At 43.2% G+C, this 25,723-nt stretch overlaps 1 protein-coding gene across 3 annotated transcripts in view; it reads left to right on the top strand.

Annotated features, from left to right (window-relative positions):
* The window catches only part of asns (asparagine synthetase), a 61,291-nt gene that overhangs the window by 10,326 nt on the left and 25,242 nt on the right, over positions 1-25,723 (top strand). For all 3 annotated transcript variants that reach the window (XR_009767276.1, XR_009767277.1, XM_061664868.1), the window contains exons 2-4: positions 10,872-11,127; positions 23,528-23,765; positions 25,524-25,709. Coding sequence is in view for 1 of the 3 variants with exons in the window: in XM_061664868.1 (XP_061520852.1) it covers positions 10,879-11,127; positions 23,528-23,765; positions 25,524-25,709 (673 nt within the window). In the remaining 2 variants the exon portion in view is untranslated. The remainder of the gene's footprint in view (positions 1-10,871; positions 11,128-23,527; positions 23,766-25,523; positions 25,710-25,723) is intronic.

The raw sequence follows: 25,723 nt of genomic DNA on the forward strand, positions 1-25,723 counted from the left end.
TCCCAGGAACTTGAAGGTCTCGACGGTTGACACAAGGCAGCTGGACAACGTGAGGGGCAGCTGTGGCGAAGGATGCCTCCTGAAGTCCACGATCATCTCTACCGTCTTGAGCGTGTTCAGCTCCAGGTTGTGTCGCCCGCACCGCAGCTCCAGCCGCTCCGCTTCCTGTCGATATGCCGACTCGTCACCGTCCTTGATGAGGCCGATGACAGTGGTGTCATCTGCAAACTTCAGGAGCTTGACAGTCGGGTTCGCTGAGGTGCAGTCGTTCGTGTAGAGAGAGAGAGCAGCGGAGAGAGGACACAACCTTGGGGCGCCCCAGTGCTGATGATGTGGATGAGGTGGCCTCCCCCAGCCTGACCTGCTGTGTCCTGCCCGTCAGAAAGCTGTAAATCCACTGGCAGATGGCAGGTGAGACGCTGAGCTGGAGAAGCTTGGTTGAAAGGAGTTCAGGGATGATGGTGTTGAACGCTGAGCTGAAGTCCACGAACAGGATCCTCGCGTAGGTCCCTGCACTGTCGAGGTGTTCTAGGATGAAGTGCAGTCCCATGTTGACTGAATCATCCGCAGACCTGTTCGCTTGGTAGGTCCTCACGGTCCGAAATCCTCTCGGACCGTCTGCACCCCGGTCACCAGCTCTTCCAGCTCCTTCCCTCAGGTAGGCGCTACCGATCAACGCAAACTAGAACTAGTAGACATTCCAACAGCTTCTTCCCTCTTGCGATCAACTTCTTAAACACCTAACCTATAATTCCATTACAACAAGCTGGCAATTTTTTGACTTGAGTTCGTTGTCACATTTCTGTGGGGCCAATTATGTATTACTCGTGCACTCACTGTGGTTGTCTCGCCATGCTGCACTATTTGCATATACTGGCCACTCATGCCAGAGTAGCATCTGCTCCATTTGCACACCGATTGAGGATCTGCAACATTTGCACAACCGACATTGTCCCAGATGATCGCACTACTCGTCACTTTAAACCGCATACACTCCTTGAAGTCTCAGCGCCCTTTGCACAATGGTCATTGCACCGGACTATTGCAATATTAGTCGTTCGAACTGCTCTAAGTGCTAGAGGACTCTGCATCTTTTTGCACAATTGTTTTTTGTCAATGTCTTTATGTCCCCAAAGTGTTCTGTAAATTGACTGTTTGTTGTACTAGAGCGGCTCCAACTACCGGAGACAAATTCCTTGTGTGTTTTGGACATACTTGGCAAATAAAGATGATTCTGATTCTGATTCTGATCAGTGCAACAGTTCCAGTCCCTCCCAATGAAAACACATTGTCCTTGATCACAGCGATCCAACTTGACTTTTAATACGTTACTGTAAATAAACTCAAACGTTCATGTCCGCAATTTGATGCATATACATTAACAACGTTAAAGATGTCTTGGATTTCTGTGTTAACCATTACGATCGTCCCTGCAACTATTTCTGTGATTGTGCTGACACGGAGTGTGGGACTAAATAAAATAGTGACCCCGCGCTGAAATTAGAGCCATGATTGAGAACATACCGACCTCCCCACCATAGACCCCCGTCTGTCTCATTTAAAATGTGACTATGCGTTTCTCGTAACATAGCAAAATCCATTTTTCTTTTAATTGACTCCTGACGCGCCCTCTTCTGTGCATTTCTACCCCCGGTGATATTTAAAGCTACAGCCCGTAAAGAAAAGCCAAGCAGTGAAAAACAGCAAAGAGGAAACCCCCAGTGTTGTAATCCCTAATCCCATTTTTAAATTAGTCATCAACTCTCATTTTCTTCTTCCCTTTTGCCACTTAGAATTTTTCTAGCAGCAGTCACATGCTTTCTCAAGCAAGATCTCTTCTTGTCATCAAGAAAATCTGTTCTACCACCTTCTGTGGGGTACGTACAGTCTGTACAAACTTCCTAATGTCCGGGAACGTTTCTTGTACAGCAATTGTTTTGCCAAAACTGTCCTTCCTCGTGACGGAAACGGAAGGAAACATTCGTCTGAGTCTAAAAGCATGGAAAACCTGTCGTGTAAGGGACTGAACATGCTTCAGTTTTTCATCCTAGCCCAACCGTAAGAAAACCGCTAAAAACAAAATCTTTCAGCTGCTGTTCCAGCGCTTCGTTGGGGATGAACAGGGAGACACCGGACTTAGTGATCCGTGCTAGAAGTTCTGTTGTTTAGAGTCTTCAATGAACCTAGCATGCATGTTTTTGGGATGTGGGAGGAAACCGGAGTGCCCGGAGAAAACCCACTCAGGCACGGGGGAGGCCGGATTCGAACCCAGATCCCCAAAACTGTGACGCAGGTGTGCTAACCAGTCGCCCACCATATTCACAACCTTATAAAAGTTAAATGAACAGCAACTGAGATTATGATTGATTGAATTTATTGCACTGAATTGTTTTCAAGTTGTATTTCAAACTCAATTTAAGTGAACTTTATTTCTGAACAGTACTCTAAAATTCTATTCGCACGGAGCCACTCACAATTTCTACTGTACTTACTAAAAGCGGAACACACGTTTGTCAAAATGTGTATCGCTGTGGTTGTAATGCAAAGTGATCCCGCACAGCAGAGCTAGAACACATCCTGGCATCTTCTAGCGCCTGCCTTTTTCCTAATGCCCGCAAACGTTGACGCAACGGTAGCCATGCCGCTTCACTTCTCAAGCTTTTTTTGCCATTACATTTTAGGTGCTACTTACTCCTCTAGAGTGCATCAGAGAGAGAGAGAGAGAGAGAGAGAGAAAAAAGAGAGACTTGTGTGCTTATGAACCGAAACGAAAGGTTCGACAATTATCATAAACCGCCCCGCCCCTAGTTACATTATTTAGCTGGCAAGTGTGCAACAACGCAGACTGCGTTCGCAGGCTGGGACGAACGAGGAGTTCATGTCAAAGTCAAGTCCCTCGGCTACCAAGTCTAAAGTCAAATCGTCAAGTCAAAATCAAGTCTTTCTGAAGTACTTGGCAAGCAAGGCGCAAGTCATAAAACCGATAACTCGAGTCGACTTGAGTGAAGTCCTTTGACTCGAGTCCCCCCCATCTCTGCCTCATGCCATGCCTCAGAAAGGGTGGCATCCCGGGCGGCGCCATCCTCGCCCCGAGGCATGGAGAAAACGTATGAAAATAACGCTATGTTTTATTGACACACCAAAAGCCTAGACCGTGATGATACAATAACCACACTGTGAGGAACTAGGTATTTACATACAGTGCATATACAGGTATGTTGGTTTGTTTAAATCCCCCTCGCACTTCTCTAAACACACCACCACAGAAGAAAAAGACGAAAGTGTGACGGTTTGTAACCAAATGGAATTAGACTGGACCCAAAAGCAGACTGAGACGGAGGAAGCAGAGGGAAGGGGATTTATTGAGGGTAGCGCGGGGTCGAGAACTCCAAGGCTTGAGCTGGGTCCGTGGGAGCAGGGAGCGTGCAGGAGACTGGAACGTGAGCAGGTGAGTGAGCTCGGCAGTGTGGTTGGGGGCGGGTGTCGTAGCAGGAGACACGGGAAGGCACAGGAGGAGGAGGAAAACAAAAGAGTAAGTAAAGGCACGGGTAATCAGGGAATCCTTCTCGCAAGCAGGAGCAACCAGTCGGCCGGTCTCGCACTGGAACTGGCTGGCTTAAGTGCAGGGTGTGATGAGTGCTGATTGAAAACGGGTGCACAGGCGAGGAGGTGATCAGCGCTGGACGGGGAGGGAAATAGGGTTCCCACAGCCCAAAAGGCCCGATAGGACTCGTTCTTCAGCTTGATGGCATCCCTCACCGCTGGTGTCCACCAACGGGATCGGGGATTGCTATTAGGCACCGACTACCTTCCAGCCACAACTCCGCTCGGGCACCTTCCCTGCCACGTCCCTAGAGCCAGCTTCTGTAGCCGGGGATCGGGTCACCAAGGTCCCTGACTTCGGTCACCGCCCAGCTCACAATGCACCTGACCCCTATGGCCCCTCCCACAGGTGGTGGGCCCCTGGGAGGAAGGGGGACCCACGTTACCCTTTTGGGCTGTGCAATCAATATTTTGTGACTCAGAACTGTTCAAAAGGTAGCTTTTTGAAAAGTTGAAAGTTATAAAGTCTTAAAAGAGCTGTCTGATAATGCTGTCGCATGTAAATAAATTAATATTTGCAATTTTACACAGATAACTAAATTGACATTCTCTGGCACATTTCACACGAACCGAATTATTGAACCGTACCGACACCCCTGCAGAGCTGCCAAATGCGACGGAACGTCCGTATGGTGTTGCGGAAATCACTGAACGTTGGCTCGTTACGAATGTAACGCTGATTGTTCCGGATATTGGAAAAAGGAAATCCAGTGTTTGACATTACTGGCGCGTCCACATTGAACAGCTGCTCGGTTCTCCTTGCGTCAGGTGTCAATGCATTATAGGTCACTGATCATTAGCTCCACGGTAGCGAATAAGCTACACTTCTTACCGTGTTTCTTACAAAAGTGTCACGAAGCGATGACGAGGAGTGGATAGGTGAAGATGCGCGCTAGTTGCTAAGCTATCGTTACAAGCGGTCGCAAAACATCGAAATAAGTGATTTGGTGAAACGGTACACTTGTCCATAGGTCTGGCTGGTACCGCGTTTTCGTGACGAGTAACCAACTCTGAAGAACAAAATAACGGGCCCATTAATACGTGTTTAGAGATAAATACAAAATAATACACGTCCACAGAGGACACCACGCCTGAACTGGAAATCAATTTGTATGTCACTGCACACAACACTTCAGAACATGGGGCAGGTTAAATACATTATTATTATTCATTTTTGTAATGTAAGGTAACCTTTAGTAGTCCCAACACGGTGAAATTTGCAGAATTTATGCAGCAATTGGGGGTATGGGAAATATAAATCTGGAATAAAAATAGCATGCAAGAGAAGACGTAATTACATTTCTTCTTCTTACGTGTACTTCATGTACGCGTAGAAGTACATTGCACAAAATAAAAAGTCGTCAAACGTCAAAATGTTAATTAGAATTTTAAAAATTAATTTTTGACATTTGAGATCTGATTAATCTGCTTGATTAGACTTTTTTGTTTTTTTTGTTACCTGGGTTGAAAACAGAAGGAGCAATGGTGAAATAATCCATAGACAGATATTTTTGATGATAGAACGTCGAAATCTCATATACTGGCGCTTTGATTCAGGCTGCAACTGCGTCAGCCATTAAAATGTTGATGTAATAAACACATTAAAATAGCCATAATTACACATTAAAATCGCCATAATTAATTAACGATTATGATTATGACTGTCGCGTGGAAAAGTTTGAAAATATGGAAATGCAGACAAATTGTTCTGGAAATGAACTTTTATAGGTTAGGGGACATGAGCGCGTTTCACTTTCACGAACGTTGCTTGCAGTTCCGAGGAAGCCATTATGATGACTGCTCATCCTTAACTTCCTTTAAACCTTGAAATTGTTAACTGGTAGCAGCGAAGAGTCAACGAAGCGTTGACTCTATATCATGATTAGCTCTCTCAGATTGGCCGTTGGACTGGGGTTGGTTCCTCAGCCACCAAAAATGCTGCCGAAGGAACCGGAGCGTTTGGTTAACCCCAGGATGACAAGCCAACTTGGAGGAGTTTCCCCACGGGAGGACGTGGGTGCGAAACAGCTCTCCGACGTAGAGTCGATCTCTGGGACCCGAACCAGGATCAGGTTGTTGTTCTTGTGCCTGCAGAGCCACCCGCTTGATATCCCACACTGCTGGTTTGATGAAGCAGGAAGATGGGAGGATGGTATCTGCGTCCTGCTCCTCCTGAGTGGAATCACGCATGTGGGGAGAGAGTGTCTGGTTTGATGTTACGGGTGACTGGACTATAGGAGCGAGACGACAGGAGTTAAGGCGTTTAGCTGACTGCAAATAAGTAAGGTTTTTATGGTCCATGAGTACCAGGAACGGAACCTCAGCTCCCTCCAGCCAATGTCTCTACTCTTGAAGCGCAGTCCGGCTGTCAATGAGTCACTGATGTACTTTTCCATGGCCTCCCGCATGGGCGACGTGAAAGATTGTACAATCTGCTGGATAGTAGGGTCTATGAACCCGTCATGGGTCGGTGCTGAGGAAGTGAAAGGGCCCTTTCTTGCTAAAAACGTCACCTCGGTTGTGATATTCCGGTGGGGAAGTTAGCGGATATAGCAAAATTGCAGTCAATAAAGTTATCATCTGCCCCTGAATCTACCAAAACCTGAAGAGAAACTGAACAGTCACTAGAGGAGACACTGGTGGGCAAGTTAATACGCAGGAGGAAATATTGTCACTTACCAGAGAGCTGGTTGTTGATGCTGAGCGGGCTGCCTTTGGGGGCAGTGGGCATTGGTGAATGAAGTGTCCAGATTGTCCACAGTAGATGCATAGACCCAGAGAATCCCTCCGGGTGTGCTCCTCCGGGGTGAGACGAGTCCTGCCAAGCTGCATGGGCTCCTCCTTCGGAACCCAGGGCGTCTCGAAGTGTTGTCACCACTTGGTGGATGAGCGGTCGGGTGTGGGCAGTACGGGGAAAGGAAGGTCTAGCAACTCTATGTATTCTTTGTCTTTCCCTAAGGAGGTTGTCTATCCTTGTTGCTAAACGTAATAAACTGTTGAATTGAATGGAGCTTGGGGAGTTGATCTTGGAGTACCTCTGATAGCTGATAGGCCTGACTGTAAAACGGTTGTTCAAAAACTCTGCGCATCTCTGAGATGAAAGAGTCAAAAGATTCTAAAACCACTGATTCTGACTCCCAGAGAGAATTGGCCCACTCCTCTGCTCTGCCTTTGAGCAAATTGATTACATGGGCTAGTATGGCATGGTCAGAAGAAAAAGCACTGAGGTGTTGGTCGAAAACTAAGAAGCAATTTAAGAGAAAATGGCTCTAAGCTCCTGCGTCACCATGTAATGCTGGTGGTGGGATCGATGGTTCCAGGATATAAGTGGTAGCAGCAGCAGGCATTCTCCCCTTGATTGGCGGAGGAGGGTTGGGCTGGATATGGCAGAGTGATCGGAGAGGAAGCGTCGTGATCCAGCTGAGTGGCCATCGTGTCGACGCTGGCAGCAAGGCAGTTTCTATAAATTCTTTGAGAAGTTGCTCGTGTCTGGCGAACAGGGAACGAGTGCTGGCGATAGTCAGAGTGTGCTGGGTCCATAATTAGGGACAGAATCTACTGTGATGTTTGAGGCAGGGGTTGGACCCAAAAGCTGACACCGGCCCCAAAGTAGTAAATGCAACTTTAATTAAAAAAAATTTAAAACATTAAAAAACCAACTGAGCGTGGAAGAGACTGAGCTCTCGACATAGCGGGGCTAAAAAAGAAGAACAAAAAGCAATCAGTCCAAACAAACGTCACTGGGGAAAAGCCAGGGAAAAACTCTTAAAATTTCAACAAAGTTATGAATTGAAAATCCCTGGGCAACACTAGCAGCAAGACCAAATGTTCAGCCAAGCCCTGAAACAAAGCAATTACAGAGGCAACGCAGGAAACAGAACAGCAACGATTTCAAAATAAAACAGAACCAAAAATGAAAAAATCTGTGTTGGTCAAATCAGCTGAATATCTGGTCTGAGTTTTCTTTTTTTTTTTTTAAAAGATGAAGTGTACATTGAATATTTTGATGATCTGTGTTAGTAATTTGAATTCAGAATCTGATAGCACAGCTATACTTCCATAGGTTTCAAATATATCTTTTTTGGAACGTACAAATAAAGCAACAAAGCAATTCCTGATTTCCATTTCAGTGCGCATTTTGGGTTTTTCTTTGTTGAACAGAAGAGTACCAACAATTTTGTCCATTTGTGCATTTACTTTTTATTTGCTTTTATATATATATAATAGTTGGGTCTTTGGAGTGCCTGCCCACCCATCAAGTCCATTCAGCCAACCATCTGGTGTGAAAGTACACAACCAAGTCCTGCCACAATCTTGTTGTCTTTTTCTGAAAATGTGTCTGTGAGCGAGTCATTTCTAATTTTGAAGAATTGTGAGATCAGAATTATTATTATTTTTTTCTCTGCCCATGACTTGGCAGTTACATGTCGGCCATGGCCAGAGTATACTATCGGAACACTGCGATGGCAAAGCAGAAACATGAGCAGAGGTGCATTGAGTTTTGTTGGCTGAACAGCGCTACCAAACACCTTCTGATAACGGCACATACTTGATGAATTTGTCGACGCGGTAGGGGCATTTCTCCGCTGCATGCTCCACATGCATAAATCGTCACACTAATTGATAAGTGATATCGGGTACTACTAAATGAAGTGCCACCACAACATTCTGACTGCCACTTACTTAAGTAGAAGCTGTGTGCCTCCTTACCTTCTCGCTCCTTCAGTTGTCAGGGTTATAAAAGCTGTATATGCCACTGCCCCTACATGGTCAACAGTCCAAAGTCATAGGAAATAAAGTCTGGACAGTGACATGCGCTGGTGCCAAATTGTCTCCCAGCTTATATATATATATATATATATATATATATATATATATATATATATATATATATTTCAATTCCAATGAAGGTGGGACGTTGTGTTAAACATAAATAAAAACAGAATATAATGATATGCAAATCATGTTCCACCTATATTTCATTGAATACACTACAAAGAGAAGATATTTAATGTTCAAACTGATCAACTTGATTGTGTTTAGCAAATAATCATGAACTTAGAATTTTATGGCTGCAACACGTTCCAAAAAAGCTGAGACGGGTGGCAAAAAAGTTACCCAAGCCAATGGCATGGGTAACTTACACATCTGTGAAGGCACCATTCATCCTAAAGGTAAATACAGGTTTTAGAGAAACATATGCTGCCATCCAAGCAATGTCGTTTTCATGGACGTCATGTTTGATGAGTATTCCTCAACTTACTCAGTCTTTTTTGCCACCTGTCCCAGCTTTTTTGGAACGTGTTGCAGCCATAAAATTCTAAGTTAATGATTATTTGCTCAAAACAATCAAGTTTACCAGTTTGAACATTAAATATCGTGTCTTGAACACGATTTGCAAATCATTGTATTCTGTTTTTATTTATGTTTAATGCAACGTCCCAACGTCATTGGAATTAGGGTTGTATGTGCCCTGCGATTGGCTGGCGACCAGTTCAGGGTGTAGCCCACCTCTCGCCCGAAGATAGCTGGGATAGCCTCAGGCATGCCCGCGACCCTAGTGAGGAGAAGCGGTACAGATAATGGATGGATGGCCAAAAGCAATGTAATAAATGACCTAAAATTGCTATCTGCTGTATACAGCTTATCCTTATTTGTGTCGCGGGTGTGTTGAAATTGGGCCCTAAATCTATAATTTACGAACATGTAACTTTTTGAATGGAGTTATGGAAATAAATACATTTTCCCGTGATATTCAAATTTTTTTTTAGAAAGGGTCTGTACATTTAGCATGTTTTATAGAATTATAGCATTCAAAATCCAATTAAGAATGTGCTCATCACAACTCAGTGTTCCATCAAAAAATTACAAACTGAAGAATCTTGACGGCACCAGCTGTCGTTGACTTTGTAATCCAGCCAGCTATCCTCGACGCCAGCCAACTCCATGGCTCATATAAACAAAGATAGACAAATAACAGCACTTACACTGCAAACAACACTCACATGCACACCTAAGGACAATTTAGAGTCAATAAACCTTTTGTTTATCTTAGGTATTGGTTTTAGTATTTAGTTAGTAGTACATAATAACCAGTTATTGCGCTTATGCAGGCTTTGTTGTTTCTTCAGTTCTGTTATTGTCGTGGATGACGAGCTTTTTTCGACATCAGGGGATCCTTTCTCTTCAATCTTTCTGTTTTCTGTCTGCTGGTGTCAACTTAAACATCTTTTGTCCCTCTTTTTGTTGTCTTTGCTTTCAACCTTTCCAGAGAATGCCTTGCAGCAACAAATATTATTTGCAAGCATATTGACTGTAGTTATATAAAACTGCTTTTATTTTGCCTTTCTACGAGCTGAATTTGGACTTGGATTTTTTTTTTTTAAAATAAATCAAAGGTGTATTGTCAATATTAAGACCAAAAACATACAGTTAATATCAGTTATATATGGTGCTGTTTTACTCTTTAGGGCCACGTCGCTCGTGGCATTGCGGTTCATGTGGCTCGTACATCTGTTGTCACAGTCACACAGGTTCCGGGTGGAGTGTAACGTGCCACATTGTGTTTGTGGCATTGTAAATCCCCATATACACTTACATGCACAAAAAAGTTATTCTGGGAAGTAAACAAATTACTGCATTCCGACCTCGTAAAAAAACTCCCAGCGGGTTGCAGTCACCATAGGAAGCATTGTAGGGAAAGGGGGAAGTGGTTAGCACAGCCGCCTCGCAATTCTGAGTTTGGTGGTTCGAATCTGGACTCCGGGCTTGCGGTGTGGCGTTTAAATGTTCTCTTTGTGGTTGAGTGGCGTTTTCTAGTTTCTAGTTCAGCAATCTAGTTTCCTCCTACATTACAGAAACCATGCACGTTAAGTTTATGGAAGATTCTTAATTTATGAATGCGAGTGTGAATGTGTGCTTCTTTTTTCTTTTGTGTGTCTATTTATGGCCTGTGTTTGGCTAGCAATCAGTCCAGGCTGTACTCTAACCTCTCACCCAAAGCTCCAGCACACACACGACCATACTGAGGATAGATGGCTGGATTACGAGGTCAACGACACTCACTCTTTGTGGCTACTGGACCTGCTGGATACCTAAACTTTCACTTTAGTTATAACATTGTATTGTGAATTATCCCCCCCCCCCCATTGACATTGGCAGTCAAATGAACACGAAAAAAAACCCATCAAAGAGAGTTTGATAATTTTGCTAGTATTTGGCCCTTTCATCACGGTTGGTATGCCACCATTTGTTGTTTCTTACCACAGATCCAAGATGTGCGGTATCTGGGCTATGTTTGGCAGCGACGAGTGCCTGTCAGCTCAGTGCACCAGTGCCATGAAGATCGCACACAGAGGCCCAGACGCCTTTCGTTTTGAGAATATCAATGGATACATCAACTGCTGCTTTGGCTTCCATCACCTGGCTATTTTGGATCAGCTGCATGGCATGCAGCCCTTGCATGTCAAGAAACGTCCTTTTTTGTGGCTGTGCTACAATGGAGAGATTTACAACCATCTCACAGTAAGACTATACAAACTGTTTACTGTTTGGTCTTTTTTGATACTGGATGGACCACGCTGACGGGCAAGGGTTTCACATAAACGGCAGCGTTTTACAATGACGATACACCTAAGGAGCAGAGCTGAAACGATATGACATACAGTTGTACATCAACGTCATATCACGATTATATGACCGACAATCATCGCAATTATCGGTATTATCACCATATTATTGAACAAAATGTACACGGAAACAATCACCGATACACACTTTTATTTTTAATCGAAATTACAGTATACAAAAACCTGCAACCAGATGTACTTTATGATGAATTTGTGAACATCAACAACTAAAGAGAAATGTCATGCATGCAAGACCCCACAATATTTAATTAGATTGACCGGAATATATTAACTAGTGGTGGGACTCTCTTAAAAAAAAAATGTCTGCAATTAGGCTGTGTAGTTAATCTCATCTAATCAAATCAAATATTTTACACAAATTAAAATGTATCTTCAAAATGTGTATTGTTCTCAGGCTTTTACTCGGGCTACTATACATTCAGAAACTGCAGCGGTGACAGGAATGATTCCAAACTAATTTGATTTGAGCTGACAATATCACAAAGCTCGAACTCGGAAATTGAGAGTGGCTATATTTAAGCTTTTAAAGGAGTTTTCGTCAACTCGGGTGCTTTATCCAGGTGTTAAGTGTTCCGAATCAAGGCTTCATGGCTGAGCATGACTGCAACTCGAGGGTTCACAGATAATTCCCCATTTTGCCTACAAGGGCAAGAAGGAGTAGAGACAGACGCTGGTTGTTGTTTTCTCCATGGAGCCACCTCTGCCGTTTATGTGCAATGTGCACACACTTAGTTACACTTAGAATGAGGCGCCAGCAAAACCCGCCGGCTGCGGTTTTGCGCAAGCGCGATTCACTTGTAGTCGGCAGATGGGGTGAACATCTCCCGCTATAACGAATCAGTGAGGGAGTCTCGTTCTTCAAAGTCTCCAACAACACCAGAAAAAGTCTCCAAATTTGTCGCCGCTCGCTCGAGACTCCCAACACTCGTGGATGCTGTTTGAAATTTTATCACGGTTTATCAGTAAACTCTCAACAGTTTCGTCCTTATTCTCGACTGTTTAACGCTGCCGTTGACTGAAATATTATATTTTCTCAAAGTACTTAAAGAATAAAAACATGTCTTAAATGTGCTAGTTTCCAGTGTATTTTTCATCTTAGCAAGATATTTTGGACTGATAGATCCTTCCAATTTTATTGAAACTGTTTTGGAAAGACCTCTCCTACAGCCGTCACCTTATCGTGGTGGAGGGGTTTGTGTGTCCCAATGATCCTAGGGGCTAAGTTGTCTGGGGCTTTATGCCCCTGGCAGAGTCACCCATGACAAACAGGTCCTAGGTGAGGGACCAGACAAAGTACGGCAAAAAGACCCCTATGATGAATATTATAAATGGATTCAGTTTTCACTTGCCCAGGCACAGGTCATGAGGCCACCTTCTGGAGCCAGGGCTGGAGGTGGGGCTCGAAGGCGAGCGCCTGGTGGCCGGGCCTGCACCCATGGGGCCCGGCCGGGAACAGCCCGAAAGTAGTCATTTTCAAGTTATTTCAGTGACCATTTTTCATTCTTTTAGAGAATACTAATAAAAATGTAGTCCATGTGTGAAACTATTCAGTCTTGGCATCCATAACTTGGTGGAACACAGCACCGTAGTAGCTTTTGTCCTCAAAAAACGCTTCTGGGCAAAGTCTACGTTTATCATACTGTAGCACGATGGTGTCCATTACTTACCATAGACGGTTTTGTTTGAGGAAAAAAAATGGATCAGTGGATTCCCATGTGGTCGTGTTTCTGTGCATAATGCTAGTATCTTACGATGCCTTTTCTACTGTTGTTTGTTTTACAGGTCTGCATGAACAGGGAACATTTTGACAAAATGGTTGTACATACCTGAAATGTTTGAATCCTGGTTTATCAAGTTATCTTTTGTTTAAAAAGTTATGTATTTTCACTGATAAAGTCTAATTCAAATAGTTATATAATGGGTAATAGATCCCATTCTGCATTGATTAATTAAATTAAGTACATTTGTCATGTTCGTGTTCCCCCATTTTGCAAACAGCGCATGACACACATTACGTAAACCCCCACGCTCTTGTAACATATTGCCAACATCTGCTGGAGATTTTCAAAGTCTGGGCACATTAATGAAGCTTCCTCCAGAATTCCTATGTCCATGCTGAGTTCCTGGTCTACACACTGGGGTATTTAAGTGCTCGCAGAGCTCACAGCCTAAGGTGCTTGTAAACTGAAGTTATGGTAGAACCTGAGTGATATTCCTGCAAGCAGTTGATGTGAAAAGTAACAGGAAGCTAACCCTGAGATGAGGGCGAGTCAAATATCCGTTGCGTTGAGAAGAAATTCCGACTCAGTCATCACGGTAACAGACTCTGTGAACCTAACCTGCTCGCGAGCAGGTTTTTTTGATGCAAAATTCTGACTTTCTATTAGTCACCTCCCACCTGAAGCAAATATGGCTTGTCCGTTTCTCCATATTTTATTGATATTCATGCACAAATACATTTAAAATGATATGTTGGCATTCCCAGATTACCGTAATTTCTCGTGTATAATGGGGGTGCCCCCAAAATTGACCTAAAAATTCTGGAAAACCCTTCTACCTGTGTATAAGTGCATTTTTACAATGCAGGATTTTGCTTCTACCCATATGATCAAAACATGAAGTATTATCTGTATTTTGTTAGTTTTTTACAAGGAATTATTCTGAAGTTAAGCATTTTATTTGAACACGTAATCCTTTTTTATTTTGTATTTACTTACTCTTATTTTGAAATTCACAGTCCTACTTTTATTGAGTAAATTAGAAAACACAGTTGTGCTCATATATTTGATTACCCGCGCAGAATTTGAAAGATGGGTAAAATTATTTAAAGAAAACATGAAGGTACCATGTTTTATTTCAATGGAATTCAAATTTAACGGTCAAGCATTTCAGAAAAGTATTGTCATTAAACAAAACATAACCGTGAAGAAATGAATGATGGTTGTTGTTCAGTCATCAGTCATATTTATTTTAAAAATAAACAAATAATAATTAAAAAAAAAATCCTGCGATTAGCTGGCAACCAGTTCAGGGTGTACCCCGCCTCCTGCCCGATAATACCTGGGATAGGCTCCAGCACGCCCGCGACCCTAGTGAGGAGAAGCGGCTCAGAGGACGGATGGAAAATAATATTTCACAAATTTTGCCTGGGTATATAAACTTATCAGCACAACTGTACATATCTGCAGTCATACTACCCCTGTCATATTGGAATGAAAGCGTACTATAGACCATTATTATAACCACGAGTTGGCATTGGCATATTAGAATGAAAGTGTAAACCAATCTCATAACCACGAGGTGGCGGTGGTATTTTGGAATGAAAGTGTATGGCTTTTTCATGACCACTAGATGGCAGCATACATTTATAAAAGGTGAAATTGTTTCACTTTGCCCCTATGTATGATGCGAACTATTGACTTTTCACAATTTTTGGGGGAAAAACAATGTGCATTATACACGAGAAATTACGATAATTTGTCAACAAACCGTATTGGTTTTCATCAAACCCAAAAAAACTATCTGGAGAAATCAGTGCATGTAAGCGGCAAGGCCAAAAACCAACATTGAATGCCCGTGACCTTCGATCCCTCAGGCGGCACTCCATCAAAAACCGACATCAATGTGTAAAGGATATCACCAGATGGGCTCAGGAACACTTCAGAAAACCAATGTCAGTAAATACAGTTCGGCGCTACATCCGTCAGTGCAACTTGAAACTCTACTATGCAAAGCAAAAGCCATTTATCAACAACACCCAGAAACTGACGCCGGCTTCTCTGGGCCCGAGCTCATCTAAGATGGACTGATGCAAAGTGAAAAAGTGTTCTGTGGTCCGACGAGTCAAATTGTTTTGGGAAATTGTGGAAAGAGGAAAAGAACCATCAGGACTGTTATGGACGCGAAGTTCAAAAGCCAGAATCTGTGATGGTATGGGGCTGTGTTAGTGCCAGTGGCATGGGTAACTTACACCTCTGTGAAGGCACCATTAATGCTGAAAGGTACATACAGGTTTTGGAGAAACATATGCTGCCATCCAAGCAACTTCTTTTTCATGGACGCCCCTGCTTATTTCCGCAAGACAATGCCAAACCACATTCTTCACGTGTTACAACAGCGTGGCTTCAAAGTAAAAGAGTGCGGGTACTCGACTGGCCTGCCTGCAGTCCAGACCTGTCTCCCATTGAAAATGTGTGGCGCATTATGAAGCGTAAAATACGACAACGGAGACCCCAGACTGTTGAACAGCTGAAGCTGTACATCAAGCAAGAATGGGAAAGAATTCCACCTACAAAGCTTCAACAATGAGTGTCCTCAGTTCCCAAACGTTTATTGAATGTTGTTAAAAGAAAAGGTGATGTAACACAGTGGTACACATGACCCTGTCCCAGCTTTTTTGGAATGTGTTGCAGCCATAAAATTCTAAGTTAATGATTATTTTCAAAAAAAAAAAAATCAAGTTGATCAGTTTGAACATGAAATATCTTGTCTTTGTAGGTGTATTCAATTAAATATAGGTTGAACATGATTTGCAAATCATTGTATTCTGTTTTTATTTGTTTAACACAACGTCCCAACTTCATTGGAATTGGGGTTGTAACTATACCCTGGCATTCGCACCTCCAAATTCAAGAGGCAAGTAACTTGACCTTTCTTTCGGGTTCCATGGCAAATCAACATATCATATTATTGTATATTGTGTTTATTTATTTTTATTTTTTTCTCTTTTGTTTTAAATATTTATAAGCTGTTTTTTCTTTTTTTTTTAAATGCTTTGAATAATGTAAAGCACATTGAGTTATCTTGTATATGTAATATTAGTTTCCATCCATCCATCCATGCATTCATCCATCCATCTTTCCCAGTGGTTCATTTCCAGAACGCCTCTATGGGGAGGCCTCCAGGGAGCATCCTAAACAGATGCCCGAGCCGCCTCTTCTGGCTTCTCTCAATGCGGATGATCAGCGGCTCAACTCTGAGCTCCCTGATGACCAAGGCTTCTTACCCTAATCTCAAAGGAAGAGCTTGGACCCTCCCAGCAGAGCAAACTGATTTTGGCTGCTTGAATTTGCAAACTTTTTCTTTTGGTTGCAGCGTATATGGGTTAAATAAAAATGTAATTAATTGAGGAGAAAAGAATGTGCTGCAAGCGACGCCTGCGTCACTTCCGGTTTATCGTAATTTTAAATTACAGCGTTATAAATCAAGATATTTTATATATACCACGTCACCTTTTATGTGGATAAAATGTAGGAAAAATGACAACAAACCTTTTTATCTGTCTCGTCATCGAGGTTGCTACACTTTAGGAAACTTTGATAAAAGTTCTAGACGTCCAGAGGGTGTTTTTTCCTCGATCCCAAACACACAACAATGCAGGTAGTGAATTTTATGGAAAATTCAATGACCTAACATGGGGAATCTACTGGGAAACAACAGAAAAACACAAAACAAACAAAGTATCAACGAACATTGGCAAAGGAAACTGACTTGTGATATGAGATTGGTAGAATGAGCGTGTAGTGAATGCATATAGCTGGGGATTCCTGTTCTCGTGAATTTAAACCCAAATATGCACTAATCTGAACTTTCAGTAGACCGCAATGTTGGATTTACGTGTCTTGAACACGTTTGAGGAAGGCGGGTCAAGCTTCCGAGTGTTCGGCCGGCCCGGTCCGCACAGGGAACAGGTGGATTTGGCGAAAAGGAAAAAAAAGGAGCCCAAAAAGTGCCCAGGCAGGACGGTAGGAGCCCGGGTGTCTCGTCTCGCAAGACGAGCGACGTTCAGAGTCTGCATAGCCGCAGGCGCTGCACTAATCTGCCTGTCAATCTCTTGTTCCATTGTTCCCTGACTCGTGAACAAGACCCCGAGATGCTTCAACTTCTCCAATGAGGGCACTGCTTGTACAGGGACCGACCAACCCGTATAAGTACCCACATAGGGCTGGGCGATTAATCCAAATTTACTCGTGATTTCTATTTTGGCTTCTAAAGATCATAAAAACATTATAATCAAAGAAAAACGATGAATCTGCAGCGACGCGGGTTGTGTATGTAAATTCCTGCGTTTGAAACGCACCCTGAACGCAACCTGTGTTGCTAGTAGCAAGTGTGTGACGCATGTTCTTCTGCCTTCCCTGAGCGGTGTCAGTAAACTTTAAGCAGTTTACTGACACCCCAGTTGGAGTTTACCATAAAATGAATGGTGCAACAAAAATATTTACTCACATTGAATATTTAAATACAAGACACACATTGTTTTAGAAATTGCCAGTTTATGCTATCAGTCAATGGAAATCCCCATTGACGGGCTAGCTAACATTAGCATTAGATCACAGGAGGGTTTTATCTTCAAATGACATTTTTATACACAAACGCCTTAGTAACACATACAGACAGACCATATAACAATACTCACTAGCATATATTCTTCCTAATCTGTGAAAAACAACTTTAACAAAGTTTTAGCATTCTCTTCTACTCTCTTCTTCTGTTTTTTTTTTTTTTTTTTTTTTTTTTTTATGTTACTGTAATATGCAGCCCCATGCATGCATCATACCACACTGCCCCCAAGAGGCCAAAGGCAGCAGGAACAACAGATACAGTCATGGCTTTGTATAAAAAGACACATGCTCCCCCCCGACTGTCTGACATGAAATCCGACTAAAGTTTTCCTGTTTTAGGCCAATTAGGATTAACATTATTTCTATTTGCTAAATGCCACAATATTGAGAGAAGGAGTTTTTTTAAACAAATATATATAATAGACAATACAGTCACCCCAGGCATGCCAATATTTGTATTTATTTTTATTTGTTCTTTATTTCTATTTTTTAATATTATTATTTTGTTGCTAATTTATTTTGTGCTTGTTCTATTAAGTTATATTTAAAATTGAATTTTGGTAGTTAAATAAATACTAAGTTTCTAAATCAATGAATAATGGTGTTTATTTATCATGATTTCAATATCAAGTCCCCAAAACACATATCGACTGGTTGGGCATATTTATTTCTTATTATTACTATGCTTACCAGGTCCCTGACTGGCAACCCTTACCACTGTACTGTGATCGTGGGTGGTGGGGTGTCGTGCATTAAAATTGGGGAGACTGGCGGGGGTGGGGCGAGACGGTCATGGGCCAATGATGACCCGCAACCTTCTTCTTCAAAGTATTCTCCCGACCAACTCATATTGTCCCAAGTCGAGGTTCGCAGCGCCCCATTGTCACTATACAGAGTATTGACCGTGCAATGCTCCGCCGTTCCTGAGACACCAGATAATGGACCAGAATTTCCTTAAAGCCATCCAGAGGTTTTTCTCCATAGCCTCACCAAAGTCCTCCCCCGCTCAAGTTTTTGTCTCCGTGACCACCAAAGCTGCATTCTGTTTGGTCTGCCAGTATCTATCAGCCGGCTCTGCAGTCCCATGTCCCAAAAAGGCCCAATAGGACTCCTTCTACAGCTCGACGGCATTCCTCACAGCCGGTGTCCACCAATGGGTACGAGGATTGCAGCCACGACAGGCACCGACCACCTTATGAGGACAACTCAGGTCAGCCGTCATAGCAATGGTGATACAAAACATGGTCCACCTGAAATCGATGACCCCCGCCTTCCCCGGGAAAGGGTCAAGGTTCCTGCTAGAGGTGCGAGTTGAAACTCCTTTTGACATAATGACATACAGTATATCCACCATCGGAGCCAACACACCACCAGGTGGTGATCGGTGGACAGCTCCAACCCTGTCTTCAGTGTTCCAAATGTGCGACCGCAAATTTGAAGACACGACCACAAAGTCGATCATTGAACTGTGGCCAAGGGTGTCCTGGTGCCAAGTGCACTGATGGACACAATTATGTTTGAGCATGGTGTTCGTTATGGACAATCCGTGACAAGGACACAAGTCCAATAGCAGAACACCGCTTGGGTTCTGGCTAGGGTAGCGGCCGTTCCTCCCAATCCAGGTCTCACTGTCATTGCCGATGTGTGGATTGAAGTCCCCCAGCAGAATCAGGGAGTCCCCAGCAGGAGTGCACTCCAGTACGCCCTCAAAAAAGGGTGGGTACTCTGAGATGCTACAGTATTTGATGGATAGCCACAAACAACAGTCAGGACCCATGCCCCCATCTAAAGGCAGAGGGAGGCTACCCCCTTGGCCACCGGTGTGAACCCCAACATACAGTACAGGCAAAGAGCCACGGGGCAATAAGTTTGCCCACACCTGCTTGGCATCTCTCACCTGGGGCAACTCCAGAGTGGAAGAGAGTCCGACCCCTCACAAGAGGACTGATTCCAAGCTGTGTGTCAAGGCAATATCTAGTTGGAACTTCTCGGCCTCCCACACATGAACACCAGGTGGACCCATGTTGCCTCCTCGCCTCCATGGGTGCATCAGGGTGATAGGGGGTTCTGAGCCATGCTTTGTCTGGTCACCTAGGACCTGTTTGCCCTGGTTGACCTGCCGGGGCAGGGCTCATGACTGCGAGCATTCATGGTGTCCGCTTCGCTAAACACTACCTGTATAGTTAGTTTTGTTGTACGTTTGTAAGGCTGGGAAGTGCTGGCAGCACTCAACTCTGGCCTCACTTGTCGCGAGCTTTATAAATTCCGACTCTCAGTGGAAATTGTACACACCATCACCACACTGCGTCTCACTCCCCACACTGTAAAACATGAGGCGTTTGCTCAACTTAAAACTAAGTAATTTATCACAATACTTAACGACATAAGTTCCTTGGTATGTACACAACACTAGCTGAATTGAAATACCTTCAAAATATCCGTGCAAATCGATGTTTTATGATTTTTTAAAATTTACTTTGAGTCAAGACCAATTGTTTTTACAGCATGCGGCCAGCAAACAAAAACCTTTTTTTTTTTCCAAAATTAAAAATGTTTTTATGCTGTTTGCACTATATGGAAACCCTAATACTACTACTGTAGTGGCTAAGTCCAACGTAATGCCACTGACGGTTACAGTCGACAGGCATTGTTTGACGCGCTTGCTCGATTCCGTGAAATAAGTCCTTGATCGTCATTGCTTTTATGTATCTTTTTTTCTCACACATTGTGGTCTTCCAAGTGCCTTATGGCATTCAAAACTGTGTCCAAATATGTTTCACCCGTTCCAAGTAATAAAACAACGTGGCGTCTTAACGTCTTTGCAGTAAAAAACACCGCCGTCTGCACTCACATCTAAACAAATGAGCACTTCCTAATTAAATAGGCATGCAAACAGACACAATGGTCACATCTAGTGATTGTTTAGGTGAACTACACGAAACTCCACGAAACTACTTCTGTTATTCAAAATGTGAATTTCATGGACAGTTTACATAATAGTTTTTATTGATGGAAATATGTTGTTGTTTACACTACAGTTCATACACAAATAAATAAAACGTATTTTGCAATTGGCATGACGTCAGATTAGTGCAATTCCAGATGAATAAATTTGATCATGTATGACTAGTGTTGATCAGGTAGGCATTTTGTTAACAATTCATTATAGTGTAGCCATGATTTCAAATACAAATACACCCTGTGTATAAAATAATTGACCTGTGTTGTCAGCCATTGGTGTTGCAGACAAACTTCTTGTTCCCAGGATAATAGTTTGCAAATATTATATCTCGCATCACTGTCGATCTTTGCTTCATAAAACTACGGTAGGCCAGTTAACGCAACTATTCATCAGCATGCATGGTCATGCTGTACCTCCCCAAAAAAGGGTGCGAGCAAATCATGTGCTGTTTGACCAACTGAAAAAGTTGGTCGCACCAGTGCTACCAGTGCAAAAGTTAGTGTAGAGCCCTGCAGCGGCATAAAGCCTATGACAACTTAGCTCCGAAGACCATTGGGGGACACAACCCCTTCACTACGATAAGGAGATGGCTTAGGGAGTTGTTTTCCAGAACAGCTGATTCGGTCAATCAGCTTATAGCATGTTCACCTTGAGTTAAGTGGAGTCCAGATATGTTAACTCACCGTAGCAACGGAAAGAAAAATGTGAAATTACTTACCTCCTCCATGGAATTAAACTATGAAAATGCATTCTGCTTACCGTTGTTATGCTGAGCGCGTCAGACAAATGGTACATGGTGATAGTTGGGGGACAGTTTGATTAATCGTAAAGGAGCTGTGCATGAAACGTCTGGAAGATGAATTGAAGATCAAAGATTTGGGCATGCGTACAGTTTTCACAAAGATGGTGCCAGAACTGAACGATGACCAGAACGATCGACACATGCAAATGTGTTAGTATGTCCTTTGTCTTGAAGCAAAACAGTCTTGCTGTGATGAGCCATGGATCTTCGAGTAGGACCCGGAGACCAAAGAACCCAGCCTTCAGCGGAAAAGGCCAGTGTTGCAGAGGCCGAAGAAAACAAGACAAGAAGTCATGTTGATCGCATTCTTCAAGGTGAGGGCCATCATCAAGAAAAGAGACCACCCCCGCTCTTTGCTTCGTTCAGTGTGTGAGAAGAGGCGAGAGTTGTAACAGGACAACTCGTGGCCGCTTCACCGTGACAACGTACCTCCTCGCATTGCCTTGAATATTCAACAGTTCCTGGCTGAGAAGAACATTGCCGTCCTGGAGTAACCTCCCCACTTACCCGACCTGACGCCGTGATTTTTGTTTTGTTTTGTTTTGTTTTTGTCCTAAGCTCAAGTGGGTCATCAATGGAAGATGTGGATGACATTAAGTTTGGCGATGCATTGGGGGGGGGGGGGGGGGGAGCTTCAATACGTCACTGTTCAAAGATCCAGATGAGTTACATTAATTTTACCAATAAAATAGTAATTCTTACTTATTTCAAGATTGTATTATTTCTCCGCAGGGTGTCCGGGCTCTCCCTTAGAGATAGGGTGAGATGCTCGGTCATCCATGAGGATCTCAGAGTAGAGCTGCTGCTCCTCCACATCGATAGGAGCCAGATGAGGTGGCTGGGGCATCTGATTCAGATGCCTCCCAGACGCCTCCCTGGTGAGGTGTTTCGGGCACGTCCCACCGGATGAGACCCCGGGGACGACTCAGGACACGCTGGAGAGACTACGTCCTTCGGCTGGCCTGGGAACGCCTCGGGATCCCCCCGGAAGAGCTGGAGGAAGTGGCTGGGGAGAGGGAAGTCTGGGTGTCTCTGCTAAAGTTACTGCCCCCGCGACCCGACCTCTGATAAGCGGGAGAAAATGGATGGATGGATGGATATTATTTCTAATCAATTCGGTTATTATTAACTCATAATTTAATACAATTATTTAAAAAAGTTAAATCTGTGTGATAACCTATTTTAGTAATATTGTTTTATCAATAATCAATCAATTATTCAATGAGATAAATGAATAAAAATGGAATTAAAATAACATGCACACAAATACACGAAACACAAAACTCTTCTGAGGAAAAAAGAAATTGTATGTGCAATGCACAGAATTTGCGCCGATGTTAGTGCACATCTTTGGTGTCTGAGATTTTTTTTAATGAAAAAAAAAAAAAGCCATACCGTTTGATCAGAAATTCATCTGTGAATGTCAACATATCATTTTCGATTGAGTTGTGCCTCAATATTGATTATCGCGGGTTAGGTTAATTGAGTCTGTGACTGAATCGGAATTTGTCTTACCCGTCTTTGGGATGTTTCTGACTTTCCCTCATCACAGGGTTAGCTTACTTTGTGTTTTTACATAACCTGCTTTTTGGAATATCCCCCACGCTCTAATGTACTGTAAGCCAAATCATACACATGCAGCATGGCAAAAATAATTGCGATGAGATTTTGTTTTGTATACATGCCTGGTTTACATTTCAAACATGTCATTGAAGAAGTTGGCTTGCGTGGCCTTTTTAACTCAAACACTCAGTCCAGTTAATGGCTACTTGATATGTAGCATTTGCACCTAGGGTGGCAAGTCACAGAATTTCAACACGTCCAGAGTTCCTTCCCCTCAGCAATGACTTTTATCGATACACCAACACTAACTGAAAGTCTCTTGTAATTTAAAGACATGCGATATGAATGTATATTACTTTACTGTATGTGACAATGGTTAAGAGGTATTCATTATGCAAAAACTATGACCAAAAAATTGGGTTCAATTAAATCTTTCTATTTTGTTTTTATCACACACTGACTACAAACTTGTGCACAAACAGTGGAACCTCCAAAGTGGCCCACTATCCTAATATTTGGTCTACTTTCAATTTGCAATTGAATATTGCGAGGCACAAACTTGCCAATAACCACCTTCTACTTTCTTGTTCAACTCTTCTTTCAGCTGAAGAACCAATTTGAGTTTGATTGCCAAACAGAAGTGGACGGTGAGGTTTTGCTGCATATGTATGATCGGTTTGGCATTCAGAAGGCGGTGGCTCTCCTGGATGGCACTTTTGCTTTTGTTCTGTTGGATACGAAAAACCGAAAAGTGTTCCTTGGAAGGGACACATATGGAGTGCGACCTTTGTTTAGACTTCTGACTGACAACGGATTACTTGGAGTCAGCTCCGAAGCCAAAGGTAATTGAATAAGTACAGTGAACCCCCGCTATTTGCAGGCGATATGAACCGAGCCCCGATGCGAATAACACAAATCTGTAATCTGTAAAAGTAATGACACCCCAAAAAGGGTTCTAATTTCCTAGAGATGGCACAAGATGGCAACAAAGTGCCACATGAAGCTCCTCAACATAATTCAACATACACTATACTGAAAAAAGTATTTGCTCACCTTGACTCACATATGAACTCAAGTGATATCCCATTCCTGATCCATAGGGTTCAATATGACATCGGTCCACCCTTTGAAGCTGCAAAAGCGTCATCTCTTCTGGGAAGGCTGACCACAAGGTTTAGGAGTATGTTTATGGGAATTTTTGACCACTCTTCCATAAGTGCCTTTGTGGGGTCGCACACTGGTGTTGGACGAGAAGGCCTGGCTCTCAGTCTCCGCTCTAATTAATTCCAAAGGTGTTCTATTGCACTGAGGTCAGGACTGTGTGCAGGCCAGTGAAGTTCTTCCACACCAGATTCTGTCATCCATGTCTTTATGGACCTTGCTTTGTGCACTGGTGCACAGTCATGTTGGAAGAGGAAGGGAACAGCTCCAAACTGTTCCCACAAAGTTGGGAGCATGGAATTGTCCAAAATCTCTTGGTATGCTATAGCATTCAGAGTTCCTTTCACTAGAACTAAGGGGCCACGCCCAGCTCCTGAAAAACAACCCAACACCATAACCCCCCCTCCAACAATCTTGACACTTGCCACAATGCAGTCAGGCAAGTACCGTTCTCCTGGCAACCGCCAAACCCAGACTCATCCATCAGATTGCCAGATGAAGAAGCGTGATTCGTCACTCTGGAGACCGCGTCTCCAGAGAATGCGTCTCCAATGTGGCTCTAGAGTCCAGTGGTGGCATGTTTTACACCACTGCATCCGATGCTTTATTGCACATGGTGATGTATAGCTTGGATGTCGCTTCTTGGCCATGGAAACCCATTCCATGAAGCTCTCTGTTATTGAGCTAATCTGAAGGCCACATAAAGTTTGGAGGTCTGTAGCGATTGACGGCAGAAAGTTGGCGACCTCTTCGCACTATGCGCCTCAGCATCTGCTGACCCCGTCAGGTTACGTGACCTACCACTTTGTGGCTGAGTTGCCGTCCTTCCCAAATGCTTCGACGCTCTTATAATACAGCTGACAGGCGACTGTGGAATATTCAGGAGCGAGGAAATTTCACGACTGGACTTGCTGCACAGGTGGCATCCTATCACAGTTCCACGCTGGAGCTCCTGAGAGCGACGCATTCTTTCACAAGAGTTTGTAAAAATAGTCTTCATGCCTAGGTGCTTGATTTTATACACTTGTGGCCATGAAAGTGATTGTGCCACCTGATTCTGATTATTTGGACAGGTGAGCGAATACCTTTTGGCAATATAGTGTAGTTCCTTGGCAGCTAGATGCTACAAGATGGCGGCAAAGGACTACAAAGGACTACATGAAGTTCCTCAACTCATTTAAACATAGTTTCTTGGTACCAAGATGCCACAAGATGGCGTCAAAGTAATAATGTTACTTTAGACAGGGCTTTGACCTGAACAGATAAACAATTAGGTTAGTTTTTTTCTTCTTCTTCTTCTTATCAAATAACACAAGATAGGTTTCCAAAAAATCTGCAAATCCTGAACCTCGGATATGCCGGGTTTCACCAAAGTTTGCAGTTAAGAGGAGGATATTGTGTGTTTGTTTCCATTAGCAAAGTTGTTAATTTTCTTACAGGTCTTTTGGATGTTATCCATTCTGTGGGAACTCCTGCCAAAATCATCCCCTTTCTGCCGGGACATTTTGAAGTCTTTGATTTGAAGCCCAATGGCAAAGTGAAGTCCATTCTGTTGGAGCAATTTCATGAATGCACAAAAGAGCCCACTCATGCCATCTACGACACTGTGGGGAGACTGCCAACAAGTAGGAACCGGTCT

The sequence above is a fragment of the Phycodurus eques genome, chromosome 20 (genome assembly GCF_024500275.1).
Source record: "Phycodurus eques isolate BA_2022a chromosome 20, UOR_Pequ_1.1, whole genome shotgun sequence".
NCBI classification, from domain to species: Eukaryota; Metazoa; Chordata; class Actinopteri; order Syngnathiformes; family Syngnathidae; genus Phycodurus; species Phycodurus eques.